Raw genomic sequence first — 16848 nt, forward strand, 5'->3', positions numbered from 1 at the left:
ACACAGGATGTTCAAAAAGTGTTGAAAGCGCTTAATATTACGAAAAGTATGTATTTTTGAAAAAATTTCTTGTACTTTTTGAACATCCTGTATGTATGTGTGTGTGTGTGTGTGTGTATATATATATATATATATATGTGTATATATATATATATGTACAATATATATATTAAAACAAACTAAATGCGTACGTAAACTAAACAAAAACCAACCGGAAAAATAAGTCTAAAATATTTTAGTTTATTGCTCGGTCTAGGTCTATGGTGTTAGCAGAGAGAAACCTGAGAGGCGCCATGAGCCCGTTTTTCTTAAGACGCTTTTAAGAGATAATAAGAGATAAATAATCAAAATTCAAAGCAATTTCAGCAATCAAATATAATCAAGCTCAATTCAGCTTCGCATATCGCACGAGTAGTATAAGATTAAAACAAGAATATCTAAAATAAATAGCTAGTCTCTTTTCTGTATAATAGTGCTGTAACTATTTGCTACTCTCAAATTCATATAAAGTAATACAGTTTATAAGGATTGTGTACTCAGATCTCTACATATATAGACTTATGATACTATTTTATCCATCACAAGTTTACTAATTATAAGTTTACAATGGTACAGCATGCATTATACCACATTATACTGTTTAAGATATAACAGTACTTTCCTCTGCTATAGGTCACGTTCCTTGTGGTTGTACTCTTATATTTTATTACATTCATATATTATAACGAAATTTTAAATATAATTCTAAATATTCAAAACTACTTATGTAATTCATATATTTCTATCATAGTCTGATTTTTAAAAAGTTATTTCTGTAAGGAAATCATTGCGTTGAACACCACGGATGGGAGCTCCCCAAGAGGAGAATCTCTGCTGCTCCGATAGCGCCGTCGTATCGACCACAAACGCGCAGCACGCAGGAACGAGATCCACATGATCATGCGCTAAACAATCGATAATGTCGATAGCCAATACGGTAGAATAATTTAAACCGACCATACCGTAAGTCTTACGTAACGCTTAAAAATCGGCCTCCTCTTAAGTGGAAAAATAGATAAAAAGACTAACGGCCAGTAAACTCGTGCTCCGTTCGAAGCGTCTACGTATTGTAAAACTTCTCTGAATAAATCGTTACTTGGTGGTAATCGAAGCCTTTATTCGTTATCCTTTCCTGACCGCGAGTTCCCGGACCTTCGGTCTGTAATTGTGTCCGCGCATCAAAAGAAAATTGACTATCGCAAATAGTAAGCGGTTCGAGCTGACGTTCGTAAATTTAACGCGTCAAATTTGACTTTTTAGTGCGGATAACTTAATTATCTTACATTTCTTTTAATTATCATCCGCGTCATCATCATCGTCAGATATATACTTCTTAGTAACTCTCTTTTTACGACCGCCTCTTCCTTCGCCTTTTCTTCCTTTCAGTTTAATTTTCATTCTTACACTAGAATCTGCGTCAGAACCTTCGCCATCTGCATAAGAAAAAGAAAAGATTGAAAAAAAAGAAATAGCATCTCGTAGTCATTTAAATTTTAGCTTTTGTTGAACGATTACATGATATAAACAAGTACAGCACATACCTTTAGCATCTCCATCGGAATTATTACCCTCCTCTTCAAGACGCTGACGCGCATTTGTAAAAACAGATTGCAATACTATCGAATCTTTGTGAATCAAAGATGCTTCTTCGTTATAAATTTGAGCATTCTTACAAAGTTGCATAAAATCCGTTTCAAGCTCGTCTAAGTCAGCATACTTGAATAAATAAAATTATCAAATTATACATGCATATTTAATACAAATATATAAGAAAGAATATACGATATATAGAATTTACTTACTTTGCCTTCCTTGATTTTCTCCAGCAATGTATTAATAGCCAAAGGTTTCTTAATAATTTCGTAATAATCTGGTAATTTCCTTCGAGAGGGTAATGTCATAAAAAATTTGCTCAATAATCGACTGTCACTGCTATCCGTATAATTAACGACTAATGTAATTAATTTCTTCATAGTTCGCTTCATTTTAGGATCGACTAAAGAACCGCTTCCTCTTCGTTTTTTCGGCATAGACTCGTCATCTTCCTCGCCCTTCTTCTTTCGCTTTCGTGTCTTTTTCTTCTTTTTATCGTCTTCCTCTTCCTCTTCATACTCGGCACCATCATCGTCGATCGCCTTCAACCATTCTTCCTCGGTTAAACTATCCGTATAATCGACTTCTTTACGTTGCCTCGATCCTCTTCCGAGGAATCTGTCTTCATCCTTTTCATAGGTCCATCTTTCCACCTCCTCGTCGTCTTTCACTAACCAATCAGGCAACTCAGCTTCCTCCAGTAACCGTGATTTGCGATTAGGACCCAATGCAGCCTCCCCGCGTCGCCGTTCCAAATCTAATTTCTGAAATATCTCAAATTCACCTTCTGACCTAGCGATCATTTGATTCACTGTTTCATCGTCGGGCACTTCGTTTTCTTCCTCATCATCAGCGTCGTCTTGATGTAAAATATTTTGAAGGAACTGTTCTTGCTGCGATTCGGTGGACTCATGATTAAACATACCAGCTTGAATAGCCTTCTCGTCCATGTTTAGCTTATATCTGCCTGTTGCTAATATTCGCTCTTCGACAGAATTGACAGTAATCAATCGGAGCACGCGCACTTCGTTTTTTTGCCCAATTCTGTGCGCTCTGTCTTGAGCTTGCAAATCCTGCAAATGAGTATTATATTACATTCAAATTTAACTTCGCTTTAATCGACATTATATTTTATACATGATATCACGTACCTGGTGAGGATTCCAATCGGAATCGAAAATGATAACGGTATCGGCAGCCTGAAGATTCAAACCGAGACCACCTGCACGTGTGGATAATAGAAAAAGAAAGTATTCTGAACCGGGATCATTAAATTTCTTTAACAGATCTGCTCTGTCTTCTGCTTTTGTTGTACCATCCAATCTCAGATACGTGAATCCACGCCAACTCAGATAATCTTCCATAATTGTCATTAATTGTGTCATTTGACAAAACAATAATACTCTATGATTCGTAGCCTTCAGCTTGGGAAGAATACGATCGAGAAGTTCAAATTTTCCAGATGCACGATATAGGTCGGGACTGACAACAAAAAAAATTGAGTAAATATTCAAAAATAAATATAAAATAAATATTAAAATAATAATAATAATGTAATATAATGTAATATAAAATCAATAAAAATATTAAATATTAAAAAATCAAATAAATATTTTAAGTTCTTCGAAAAAACCATCGAGATAATAATTACCCAGTAATAACACCCGAGTCTGGTGTTCCTACGTGTTCGCAATATTTCTCTTCTATAGCTTGGAACATAAATGGATGATTGCATAATTTTCTCAGCTGTACGATTGTATTCTTAAGAGCTCTAGTACCGCCCTTTCCTTGCTTTCCTTTTTCTGATCCATCGGTTAGCAGTACACTCTTACTCTGCATGTGTCTATAATATAAAAAGAGTATTTTCGCCAATATATTTACATGCAAACTTCATAATATTTAGAAGCATACAGACATCGTAAATTAACGTACTTGTAAAGAACTTTTTGTAGGCCAGACATGTCGCATTTAATGATGTATTCCACTTTATCGGGCAACTGCGACTCTACTTCTTTCTTCAAGCGTCTTAGCAAAAAAGGTCGCAAGACTTTGTGTAAACGACGAATAATCAAAATAGTTTCTTCTTCATTGAGTTCCACCTATAAAACAGCATAGTGACAGCAATGTTAAACAAAAATATATTGTAAAAGTATTGAATCTACTTTACGCTTGCAAAATATACTTGCCTTCTCGCCGGTAGTGGCGAAAGGAGCATTGAACCACTGTTCGAACGTACTACAGGATTTGAAGATCGAAGGCAACAAGAAATTCAAAAGAGCCCACAGTTCTGGCAGTTTGTTTTGCAATGGTGTGCCGGTTAATAATAGTCGATGAGGGGCCAAATAATGCGTATTTAATACTTGGGTAAGCTTGCAATGACGATTTTTCATTCTATGTCCTTCGTCGATAATCATATACTTCCATTGTAATTTTGCTAACACACCCTTATCTTTTATAACATATTCATAAGTTGTTAATAGAACATTAAACTTTCTGGCTCGCATTTGAGATTGTATTGCTCTTCTGTCAGCTGGAGAACCTTTATATGATACCACGACGACACTCGGTGCCCATTTTTCAAATTCGAGAACCCAATTCGACAATGTCCTAGAAACAGTATGTTAGATACGTTATAAATAGGATTTATAAGAATTAGAGTTTAGGTATAGAAGAAACTTACGATAATGGAACAATGATTAGGAATGGACCATTGACTTTCTTCTTTTCCATAAGATATGTTACCAAAGCAATAGTCTGAATTGTTTTACCGAGACCCATCTCGTCTGCCAAAATGCCATTCAAATTGTTGTTAAATAATGAAACTAACCATTCCAATCCCTAAAATCATTGATTAAATTCTTTAATTCATAGAAAAAAAACACAGTAGGAAATATATTATGAAATTAAAATCAGAATGATTAAAATACCTTGATTTGATATTCTTTTAGGTTTCCATTCATCATAATACTTGGTTGTTCCGTAACCACTTCGTGAACAGTATGAGCAATACTATAGTACGTCTGTTCCTCTGTTTTATATTCGTCATCCTCCACTTTTGCCTTGTGTATCGTCTTTTTTACTTTTTCTTCTTCAGAATCACCCCTAGATTTATCCTTGCCTATAATTCGCATTTCGTAAATCAAGTTAGTAAAAATACAATCTGTGTACAAAAGTTTACAAAGATAAGAAACTTACTGTCAGATTTCTCTTCGCTTCCGTTATCATCTTTATCATCTTCATCATCTTCTTCATCATCTTCACTTTCTGACTCAATTGGCTCCCATCCGGGATGAGTCTCCAAGAACGCCGACAGTTGACTCATCAATGGTGCTTCATCGCCTGTTAATGTGCGACCAGTGGCCGTATCTATTACACCGATACGAGTATCATCATTGGCACCACCATCTTCAGCATTCTCGCCATCTTGTAACTTTTTCTTCTTTTGCTATTGTATGTAAAATTTCATTGATATTATAGTTCATATATAATAATCATTATATAATAATAGTTATATTTTTAAAGACATGTAAAAGGCGCTTATACGTTACCTTTTTACGCTTTTGTTCCCCAACTTGCTTTCTCTTTTGCTCAATTTTGTGCTGCTTAACCATTTCCGTCAAATTACTGATGTATTCGTCCGTTTGAGATAGTAAGAAAGCTAAACGTTTGTCTTTCTTCTGATCAATCAATTTTCTGTATCCTTCTTCGTCTTCCGCCATAAGCCGACGCATACGCTCCTTCTCGATGCGTTCCTGTTCTTTTTTCTGTTCCCGTTCAGCATTTGCATGATAATTGAGCACTGCTTTGTTAAACCTAGCCAACTTTGCGACATTGTTGCGATGAAATTCTTTGAAGTCTTTGCCATGTTGCAGAACAGAATTAAGAAATTCCTATAAACATAATCATGCATATATTTCGTTCATTAATAACAGTATTGATATATTATATTGATAATCTTTTATTTTATATAATTTAAATATGGATAAACTTACTTGATGTTTCTGTCTCCGTTTACGTTCTGCTTCCAATTTCTGTTGCTTCTCTAATTTCTCAGTAGCTCTAGCTTCGCGCAATCCTTGCCGTTTCGTACGTTTATAAGCTTTCACATTCACTGCGGTTTCCAAAGTAGTGTCTTTTCGAGTACACACTATTATCTACGAAAAAAAAAATTAATAAAGAAAATTTAAAAAAGAATATAAATAAAAAAAATCCTTTTAATTTTGTACATAAAATGATACAGATCTATAAAATAGATTACAATAGATACCTCTGTTCTTAATTGCCTCTGGAAGTTCAATACTTTGAGCATACGCAGTTCGATCTGAGCTTGTATACGAAGATCTTCTGGCATATTTGTTGGTAGATTACTAAGTTGATCCATTCTAAGCGATATACGAACTGCTACTCTGTTTATCAAGTGCAAAGTTTATTGTTATTATTTATGCTTTACTGATAAATATATTGCAATAAACCATATGTTCCTACAAGTTTGTTTCTATACCTGTTCTCTCGTTCTTGCAATATTACCAACGAATCTAATCCAACGGGTTTTGTCACGCTCGATACTCGATTTGTCTTAGTGCCAGGCTGAAGTTGTTGCTGTTGCGGCGTTTGACAATCGGGTCTAGGAGTGGGACCTGCGGGACTAGTAACATTCGGACCTGGTATTTGTGGCCCAGCTGTTGTAGCAGGGCCTTGAGACTGATCTATAGGGCGTTGACCCATCCCTGGAGGAGGAGGAGCGCCTCCAAATCCGTCTTAAATCAGGATCATTCTACCCTATACTTTTGTAAATACAACAGTCACATCCAACTTTTATTTATTTTTTTATTACATAGTCTACAAATGTTGTAAGCATTAATCTATCGGTAAGCATAATCTTTCCATAATTGCATAATATAATAGATTGAAAACAAGTTAATGCCGCAAATATCTTTAATAATGCAACACGCATTTAAAAGCGCTTGAAATAAAATATTGCTATAGGAACATCATATACAAATTTCTAGTATGTTACAGACGATAGAAAATACACAAGGCAGCTCATATTAATATTTACGTATACTTTTATAATCTTAAAGACATACAATATATGTAAAAATAAAAGCAAACATATATAAAATAGAGAAATAAAAAAATATCGATTAAAAAGATTCTATATTATAAATAAACAAAATAAACTCATGTGGCAGAAAGCGATATAAAAGATGGAGTAGTCACCCAGAATGCATAAGTTATATTGAAATACTTATGGAAACTCACCCTGTGCAGCTACTGCAACTTGTTGAGGTACTGGCCGATTTCTTGCCAACAATCTATATGCCATTATTTGAGCTCTGCAAATGTAAATTAAGGATGCCGAATTTTAAGAATAGCGTACGTAGAGAAGATATTTATTTATATTTATTATTTTAGTGAACTTGTTATAAATATTTTTATAAATATAATATGTATATGCAAATCCTAAAATTATAAATACATATAACAGCAATAATTTATCTAAAAGATTTATATTTTACAAAATTCAAATGATACAAATATATCCATATTTTTATCGTCATATTTCCTTCATGTATATGTATCTTTATCATATTTTCATCCAGTTCATTAATTTTTGCATTTCTATTTCGATTCCATAATTGTCGAATCTTTCTTCATATTTTTTTCATATTGTTATAAACTTATATTATTAATCTACATGTAATATAGTTACTAAGACATACCGTAATTGCTGCAATTGTGATGAACTAAAGGCTTGTTTCTCTATGCCACTTCCTTGACGTTGAGCTCTTAAAGCTAACAATTGATTGTACCGTGGGTCTTCTTGTAGCCCTTTTTCTTCCATAGAATCAATCGCTTTTTGGAGTGCATTCAGATTTTCTTGTCCTGGTCCAGGAAGTCCTGTAGGCCCAGTAGGTCCGATTTGTCCACTTCCAGTTTGACTCATCTGATTTACTGGAGCACCTGATCCTATTGGTGCTGTACTACCAAAAACTTGACCTTGATTTTGATTACCAGGACTTATTTGAGTGATAGGAGACTGATTGGTCGGACCGTTAGAACCCATTTGCCCACTCACGTTTATATGACCAATTTGATTATTTGGACCACATGGTCCCATTTGACTACTTGGTCCCCCAGGCCTCATTTGATTGCTCAGAGCGTTCGAACCCATTTGAGCGCCCGGGCCTCCTTGCATCATTTGTCCTGGACCGGAAGATGGAATTTGTCCTGCTGGTCCCATGTGATCAGCGGAGCCGCTTTCTGGTCCCATTTGACCTCCGGGACCATTTTCGGGTGCCATTTGGCCGCCTGGTCCGCTATTGGCATTCATTTGCGCGCCAGGACCGTTGCCTAATCCCATCTGTCCTTCAGAACCACTTCCAGGACCTGTGGCGCCCAATTGTCCACCAAATCCAGTAGCTACACCTACATTGGTAAGTCCATTAGCCCCACTCGCCGGACCTATAGAAACCGGTCCACTAATTGTCATTGGCATGCTTCCTGGACTACTTCCCGTACCCATCTGTCCGAGGGTCGGTCCCATTTGACCGACGGGACCACTTCCTGATTCCATTTGTCCGCCTGGACCGCCAGGGCCCATTTGATTGCTTGGTGCACCTGGTCCCATTTCGCTGCCTGGTGTTGTAGATCCCATTTGATTTCCTGGTCCGTCAGGCCCAATTTGTCCGTTTGGTGCATTCATTCTCATTTGTCCGAGTGGTCTGCTTATGCCCATCTGCGTAAGTCCGTTCGGACCCATCTGCGACGATTCATTATGATCCATTTGTCCGGGTCCGTTTGGTCCAATTTGTCTTATCGATACTACAGAACCCATTTGCGTTTGGCTTATGGGTATCATCTGATTTGGACCACCCGGACCCATTTGATTTGGACCACCTGGACTTATATTATGTCCTGCGAGACCACTCGCGGGCATCTGACCGGGAGCACCCGGACCCATGTGACTGCTTGTACCGATTGCATTTATATATGTGAATACTGGCGAACCGCTTGTGTTTATATAACTTGGAATTGAAGGACCAGGATTTATGTGACCACCCGATCCTGGAGATCCACTAGTATTTATGTGACCCGGTTTAGAAGAACCGCTCGCGTTCATATGTCCTGATCCAGGCAGTCCACTGGCGATCATATGTCCTGATACTGAAAGTCCTGCGCCGCTCATGTGTCCCGGTCCGGGGGGCCCGCCTGTAGTTATGTAGCCTGGACCTGGTGGGCCGCCTGTGTTCATGTGACTTGGAAGTCTGTCCATGTGTCCAGGTCCGGGTCCTCCAGAAACCATTTGCGAGCTCTGGGGACCTGCGGTACCCATTTGTCCTGGTCCACCTTGTCTCATGTGAGGACCGCTGGGAGAATCTCCGCCTTGTACCATGTGAGATGGACCCATTTGTCCAGAGCCTCCTGGTCCCATCTGTCCAAGACCCATCTGACCAGATCCACCAGGTCCCATTTGTCCGGGTCCGCCAGGACCCATCTGTCCAGGTCCATTAGAACTCATTTGATTCGGGCCAGCTTGCATCATGTGCGATCCACTTTGTGGTCCATTTGGACCCATTTGACCGGGCACCATTGGTCCTCCGGGACCTTGTTGAGAAGTAGGTACCTGCCCGACTGGACCCTGATTCTGTAAAAAAAAATTTCACGTAAGCTATAACACTTTAAAGTAAAAAATACTGAAAATTGAACATAAATTTCAGTTATTTAATTTCAGTATAACTGACTCATACAAAATTTTCTTTAATATTGTATCTTAATATTATATGTATGATATATCGTAATATATTCTATAAGTTTGGATATATGTGATAAAAATAAGGTACGTATAAAAAAATATTTTTAATAAAAAAATCAAAAATTAATTGCGTAAAGATAATAATAACCAATTTTTGCAAATAGTTTAGCGCCTATAAAAATTAGTGAAAACTTCTAAAAACGATAAGAACCAAAATGTATTTATCGCGCGTTATGATGAATATATATATATCCCGAGATACGATGATAGGGATAATTTCTATTAACAAAAATCAATGACAATCAACGAGATAATTTCACGCTGAGACATCGAAAAGCACGTAGACAGATGCAAGTAACGTGTAAAGGATACCGATACACCAGTTCGAGCATTAAATTATTTTTTTATTACAATCATATGAGCGCGCACATCCAGACATCCAGCAGGGTTATTCTGTAACTTTTAACGCATGCGTTACGATATGGCTATCCTTTTCTTACTTATTAAGAAAGAAAAAACAAGCGATATCGTAACGCATACGTTAAAAATTACAGAATAGCCCTGCAGGTCTCGTTCACGCCGTCGAACGAGTGATGTCACGTTCTTGGAGCATGTTCCATCAGTACCAATTTCGGTTATCGTAGAAGACAATGACTAACAGCGGAACAGTTGATACTGTTTAACGTTTTATTTGTTGTAATTTGCGCAACAAGCTTCCGGTAATACAAGAATGCCTTGATAAAAATATTATAAAATATTATAAAATCTTTCGTAAAATCTTCTCGACACATTTTTCGATTTTTTGAAATCGTTTTTTTCCCTCAAAATTTCTTAATTTGCGTGTTATAATTTTCTTATTTTCAATCTCTCTCGTCGTTTCAATAATAATAGAAACATACTAAATTCTGATTTAAAACTCGATATTGAGATATGTTATAGTTAATAAATATACAAAGTGTCCATTTTAAGTGTCCACCCCAAATATCTCTCTTATCTTTGATTTTAGAGAAAAATGGTTCAGACTTGTGTTGTATGGTTTCGAGGGGGCCATAAGATGGTACCATTGGTTTGACCTTGAAGAGTCATTTGAAGGTCACGTGAAAGTTACCTCAATTTTTTTAAGTGGCACCCCCTATTTTTTATTACATATTCTTATAGCTTACTTCGAGAACTTTCCAAAACACTAAAATAAAATATTTTTTTATTAAATACTTTTCGAGTTATAATAAGGCTTCAAAGGTGCAATATTTTGATAAAATACAAACTATCTCGTAAAATATTCATTTTTCGATTATCTTACTCTAATACTTTCATGCACAGAATAATGAGACAAATCAATTGGCGTAATTAAAACAGATAATTATGTTAAAGTAAAAATGTGTAACTGCTAGTTGTAAATTCAGATTTTTTCTTAAATATAACTATGTGTTTTAATTACGCCAATTGATTCATCTCATTATTCTCTGCATAAAAGTATTAGCATAAAATAATCGAAAAATGAATATTTTACGAGATATCTTGTATTTTATGTCAAAATATTGCAACTTTAAAGCCTTATAATTCGAAAAGTACGCAATAAAAAAACATTTAATTATAGTGTTTTGGAAAGTTCTCGAGGTAAGCTACAAGAATATGTAATAAAAAATGATGGGTGCCATTTAAAAAAATTGAGGTAACCTTCACGTGATCTTCAAGTGACTATCCAAGGTCAAACCAATAGTACCATTTTATATCCCCCTCGAAACTATATAACGCATGTCTGAACCATTTTTCTCTAAAATAAAAAATAAGAAAGATATTTGGGATGGACACTTAAAATGGGACACCCTGTATAAAGATTTGACTGTACAGACATAAGATATTTTTACAATTTATAAAAATGTTCTCATAACGTATCGCCTCTAACTTTGAGATAATAATTATTTCTTTTTTTTCTATGGGATATTTTCAGATAATTATAATCAAATACGTATTTATCTATACAATTTAATAATAAAACGAACTTGCTCCGACATTGCGTGAAAATTTTAGAAAAAAAGATATTATCGATGTAACGGTATAATTTCTTCAAAATGTTATGCAACGTCGTGCTTTTTTATTACAATTGAAAAAACGAAAAATTTTATCTTGAAATCGTGCTTTAATTTAAAGCGTAACTAACATAAGTGACACGTCACGGTTAGGTGTCACTAGGGCAGACTTTTCCATAACAAAAATAGCGATGGGGACTTCGACTCTATGTCTAATATGGCACATTACAGAGAGCATGGAAAAGAATCCGAGAGTATTCAATATTCCTATTAAGCCGAGTAGATGCTCATAATAGTGGGAGGGGGTGACAATCGTGCCATTAGAACGACTCTCCCGCGATCCTGACGATACTTTAACTGGAGCGATACGTTTCGTGGTACATTATTTCCAAATTTATTGAAAGAAGCGGCATATCGGAAATTCGAAAAGATTCGTGAAGATGACTACTCAAGAAGAACTCGATTATTGCTACGTTTTGAATCTCATTATAGAATAGGTATACAGTCGGACCTCTTATCCTACGATCCTTTTATATTACGAAACCTCTTATCCTACGACAAAAAATCCTCTCATGCTACGACCGCGAAAGGGGAATTATATCCCCACTTCTCAAATTTACATGACAATATCAGGTCATTAGATTTTCGAACCTTGAGCAGAATTCAGGATTCCAGGACCGCAGATTGCACTTTCGAACCTTAATAACAAAAAAATGTACAATTTACGTAACAATGAGTTTATTTTATTTATTTATTATTATTTGTGATCTGTTTTCGTAATTTATATATTTTGCCTTTATATATATTAGTATATGCATAGTTATAATACAAAGTTTCGCTTTGCACGATTCGGAAATGTTCGGAACCCGAATCTTTCCGAATAGACTGCAAAGTGGAAATAAAGAATCGTTCCTCATTTTGTCGTAGGATCAAAGGTTTTCCAGACCGAAAATGTCGTAGGATGAGAGGTCCGACTGTACATATATATATAACACACTGCTACCATATATAATTCAAATGCGAAACATTAACTTTGATCAGACTATAATATATTTGCCAACAATTGTTTGCCTGTTGCACACAAGCTCATACTGTTTGATATACAACAAAATAATAAGAAAGATGCATTTAAATTTTAAGGATTAAAGTATACACTATCAACATAAATTTAACACGATTCGGCAAAGGATAGCAAATTAGCATCGTAATATCGTTAAATATTGTACTAAAAATATATATATATATATATATATATATATACAGGGTGTCCCAGAGCATTTGTGCCAATGCTTGTGAGCAGGTAGGGTACAGTAAACTGAGCAAAAAAGTCTTCTACCATTTTACGATTTTCGCATCTTTTTTGCAGCGGGCTTATACTCGCGTCGGATTTGCCGATCTTTGTAAATTAATTTCTCAATAATTATTCCGAAAATCGCAAAATGCTATAAGACTTTTTTGCTCAGTTTACTGTACCCTACCTGCTCACGAGCGTTGGCACAAGTGCTCTGGGACACCCTGTATATGCCTTTGGTTCAGTAACGACCAGAGAAATTATAAATCTCTGAATTGCTATTTACCTTATTTACACTAATGATTTATTCGAGGGAAAGAACCGTAATAATTTCGCAACAAACTGATAAAAAATATTTGATGTATATAAAAAAAATCTATCATTCTCATTGCTTCCAATTTTTTGCAGAACTGGAGAAAACAGTGCAGTTGATTGAGCCAAAAATTATACAACTTATGCATAAAAAACGCAAGGATATTTTTGTCAGCAGAACGAGCGCTATAATCGAGGTTACAAAAGTGTAAATAAAATAATATATATGTATACAATTATAATTGAAATATATAATTATGTATATTTCAGTTATACAATGATAAATTTGTTCCTATCTTAAAAATAGATCGTCTCTGCAAATATCTATATTTCGCATTAAAATAGAGTACTTTTATGTTCTCGATATAATTTTTCTTAAATATTAAAATTCACAAATTTATGTTCACATAATTTACAGTGAACGCGTAATGATGTTGCAATATATAATCACTGTACTCGTTCGCAAATTATATGCTCTATCTCTATAATGTAAGCGCGATATTAAATTAAGAGAGAGATTATTTTTTATAGTAAAAATATATATTTTTATATTATATAAATTCAGAACGAGAACCCTTAGATCGGCCGCACTAAGCATGGCGTACATAGCGCGGGGTGCAGCAGACCCCTATTAAGTTAGCCCCTTCCCCCCCACCAGAGCAAATTAATTAAACTAATATTAAAATTAGGTGCTAATTAGGTGCTGAAGTCTGAAATTAAGTGGTCAAACCGTTTGGCAGAAAATTAAATTTATATTGGATGGAGCTGACTTAACGTTAAGTTGGCCCCCCATTAAGAAAAATATAAATAAAATAATTAAAAAAAAAACAAATACATAATAATTAGGTGCTAATTAGGTGCTCTCAGAAACCATTAAGATATATAAAAAAAAATTTTTTTTAAACCACTTTACTCTTGTAAGTTAGTTGACGTGCCTATGATTTAAGTCCGAAATTCTGCCAAACGGAACGAGCACCTAATTCAGCGTTCACATACCTTAAAATAATATTAATTAAGGAATATTAATAGGCCTATATTCACTTAATGACACCAAGAGTTGTAGCAGCATGTAATCAATAAATTGCACAATTCGTGGATCTTTTCAAGAAAGTCAATTCAGAGATATTTAACAAACTTAAATTGATCACATGCTAACATATATGCAATGTATATTTTATATAACTTATGTTATATAATTGTTCATATATGTCTTTGTGTGCAGACTTAAAGAAGTATTACTAAATGTGACTAAAGAGAGCTGCATTTGTATTTACAATTAAAAGATTATATGTTAAGCATAGTCTACAATAAGACTTTAAGACGTAAGACTGAAGAAATTAATCCATCACAATTGAGTTTAGAAAAGAATCATGAATATGATTGGATAATTTCTTAAGTCTTACATCTTAAAGTCTCAGTGTAGACTATGCTTTAGAACTGTATAAGGGATACATACATTTAATACTTATCTGCTATATTGATGTACTTATTATTTTGATAACTAAAATTAATAAATATTACGTACATCAATAAATCATTATAAATAATAAGTATTGTTTATTCACACCATATATTAAGGGTTCAAATTTATTAGCCTTACAAATGTAACAGAAAAATTCCCCTTTTTGTCTCATAATCTGCATTGAGTATTCCAGGCATACATTATCGTAAATAACAAATGCAACTCTAAAAAAAACACAAAGATATTGTCTTTGATAAATCTATAATACCTGTGGATTCATATTAGGTGGCATCTGCTGCAGGTGAGATTGATAATTCTGTTGCTGAGGTGGAAGTTGTTGCAATGGCTGTGACATAGGTAGTCCTCCTTGTGGTATCAGTGGTCCACCTTGATAACTCTGCGTTGGACTATGAGGATGATTCTGTGGCAGTCCCATTGGACTGCCTTGCGAGTTAGATGGAGAGGGTGCCTGCTGCAAAGGACCAATCGGACTAGGAGCTTGAGGAGGTGGCATAGGCGACGATTGGGGCGAAGGACTCGCCATATTATTATGCTCAAAAGATTCCAGTTTATCCAAGAAAGGGAATTACCTCCTGAAAAGTTGAAGTTAACGTTAGTCTAAGAATATGTCATATGTTTTTGCTCTTTTTCGATACATTTAAATAAATATGAAAAACCTAGTAAAACTATTCTCGACAGATGCAAAAAATTTCCGCGAAAAGTAAAAATCAATCATGCGAGCCGAATGTAAAATATTATATATAAACGAAATAACGAATATTTCTCGCGAGAGAAAAAAGACCCGAGAAATTGCTCGTTGATACTCGAAAAAGAGATATGACAGATTTCATAACCTCTTAAGTCGTCTAATTTAACGATTAATATCTCGCTTCGCGAGACAGAGCGACACTTTTTTCTACCAGATACTTTCATTTCGTGCAAAAACGCATTGAATAAATACAATTTCATCGATATTTGAAGTGCTGTAGCTAAACTGAATAATTACCAAAGAGGTTAATTGAAGATTCCCTAAATCACCAACATAGCTGCAGAGTTTACCTTTGACGTTGTAAATAAAATTACAACGTAGCGATACATATTTAGCACAGAATATGTGTTTATAGTTTATAGTCCTGGTCACAGAGAACCCCACAGAGCCACAGATAGGACTGCCAGAAAGTATTCAGTAGAATCCGCCGCTAGAGCGTGTTGAGATAGCCCAAAATTGCGCGAAAATTTGAAGACCAAAAACCTCTTAAAGGTCGACAGGACTAGCTCCGTACAGTTAGCCAAACCACATTGATTTTTTTATAATTAAAATTAACTAATCGTTTGGTCATCGTTTGGTGATGATTGGTCCAAGATGTACTTTACATACATGCTAGAAAAGAACGCTTAGATGGAAGCGCATAGAGGGACGGGGCTTCGCCCCGTTCTCATGAAAAAATATAACAAAACTTGTGAGCGTAGAAACTAGGCTGACAGTACTGTGTGGAAGTTTCAATGTAAAATTTTAATTCAACCTATGTTCGAACTCTTACACTATATTTATAATTTTTTATTCTTAATCTTACAAAATAAATACTGAATGCACGATTCATTGAGCCATTCGCCTAACAGCGCTTCAGTCAAATAGCATTTGCTTAGGAAAATAGCATTGAAACTTTCACACAGTACTGTCAGCCTTGGTAGTTTCTACGCTCTCAAGTTTTGTTATATCTTTCTACGGGGACGGGGCGAAGCCCCGTCCCCCTATGCACTCCCGCCTAAGCATGTACTTTGTAATGCATATACGATTCCACATGGGTTTGCAACTTGCATAGCAACATAAAAAGGATTTATTAAAATTAAAAAGGATTTATTTAAAATTTTGTTTAAGTTACTAAAACGCATGCGCGCGTGACCACAGCGCACGTCCATGTCACTATACGTCGCCCGTCGTCATTTTACCGCACATGATTTTTTTCATTTTTCGGATAAATTATGGACCTCCAAACGTTGTAAAGAATTTATTCGTGACCACCTAACGATTCTGCATCGAATAAACTCTTGTTTAACTCGATTGGACGAAAAATAAAAATGTTTAGCTAACTTTACTTCGAAATTTTAATTATTTAATTTAAAGAAAAGATGAATGACCAAACGTTTTAATTAGACTTCCAATCATCTCGAAACGATTTCCAAACAATTAGTTAATTTTAATTATAAAAAAATCAAAGTGGTTCGGCTAACTTTACGAAGCTGCGTCTCTCTGGCAGTACCTAAAGTCACTAGATTATATCTAGTGACTTTAGCAGTACCTACGCGCATGCGCCATCTGCATTCGGTTATCAAAAACTAGTGCACAACAGGCACGGCACACGCT

General features: G+C 35.3%; 1 protein-coding gene across 2 annotated transcripts; it reads right to left on the minus strand.

Annotated features, from left to right (window-relative positions):
* Positions 1-220: 220 nt before the first annotated feature.
* LOC140675622 (ATP-dependent helicase brm-like) lies at positions 221-15646 on the minus strand. Of its 2 annotated transcripts, none has more exons than XM_072910197.1 (18): positions 15490-15646; positions 14752-15076; positions 7356-9280; positions 6895-6968; positions 6134-6389; positions 5900-6038; positions 5625-5786; positions 5181-5522; positions 4828-5077; positions 4560-4750; positions 4313-4470; positions 3819-4239; positions 3565-3731; positions 3284-3475; positions 2784-3114; positions 1842-2705; positions 1581-1755; positions 221-1472 (listed from the first exon to the last, which is right to left on the minus strand). In XM_072910197.1, the coding sequence occupies exons 2-18, from the start codon at positions 15025-15027 to the stop codon at positions 1330-1332; spliced, it is 6066 nt and encodes a 2021-aa protein (XP_072766298.1). In that variant the 5' UTR covers positions 15028-15076; positions 15490-15646; the 3' UTR covers positions 221-1329. The 2 variants fall into 2 exon arrangements, with proteins under 2 accessions (XP_072766298.1, XP_072766299.1); XM_072910198.1 differs by having other exon boundaries at positions 15543-15640.
* Between the last annotated feature and the right edge of the window lie 1202 nt (positions 15647-16848).

The sequence above is a fragment of the Anoplolepis gracilipes genome, unplaced genomic scaffold (assembly GCF_047496725.1).
Source record: "Anoplolepis gracilipes unplaced genomic scaffold, ASM4749672v1 Contig20, whole genome shotgun sequence".
Classification (NCBI taxonomy): Eukaryota; Metazoa; Arthropoda; class Insecta; order Hymenoptera; family Formicidae; genus Anoplolepis; species Anoplolepis gracilipes.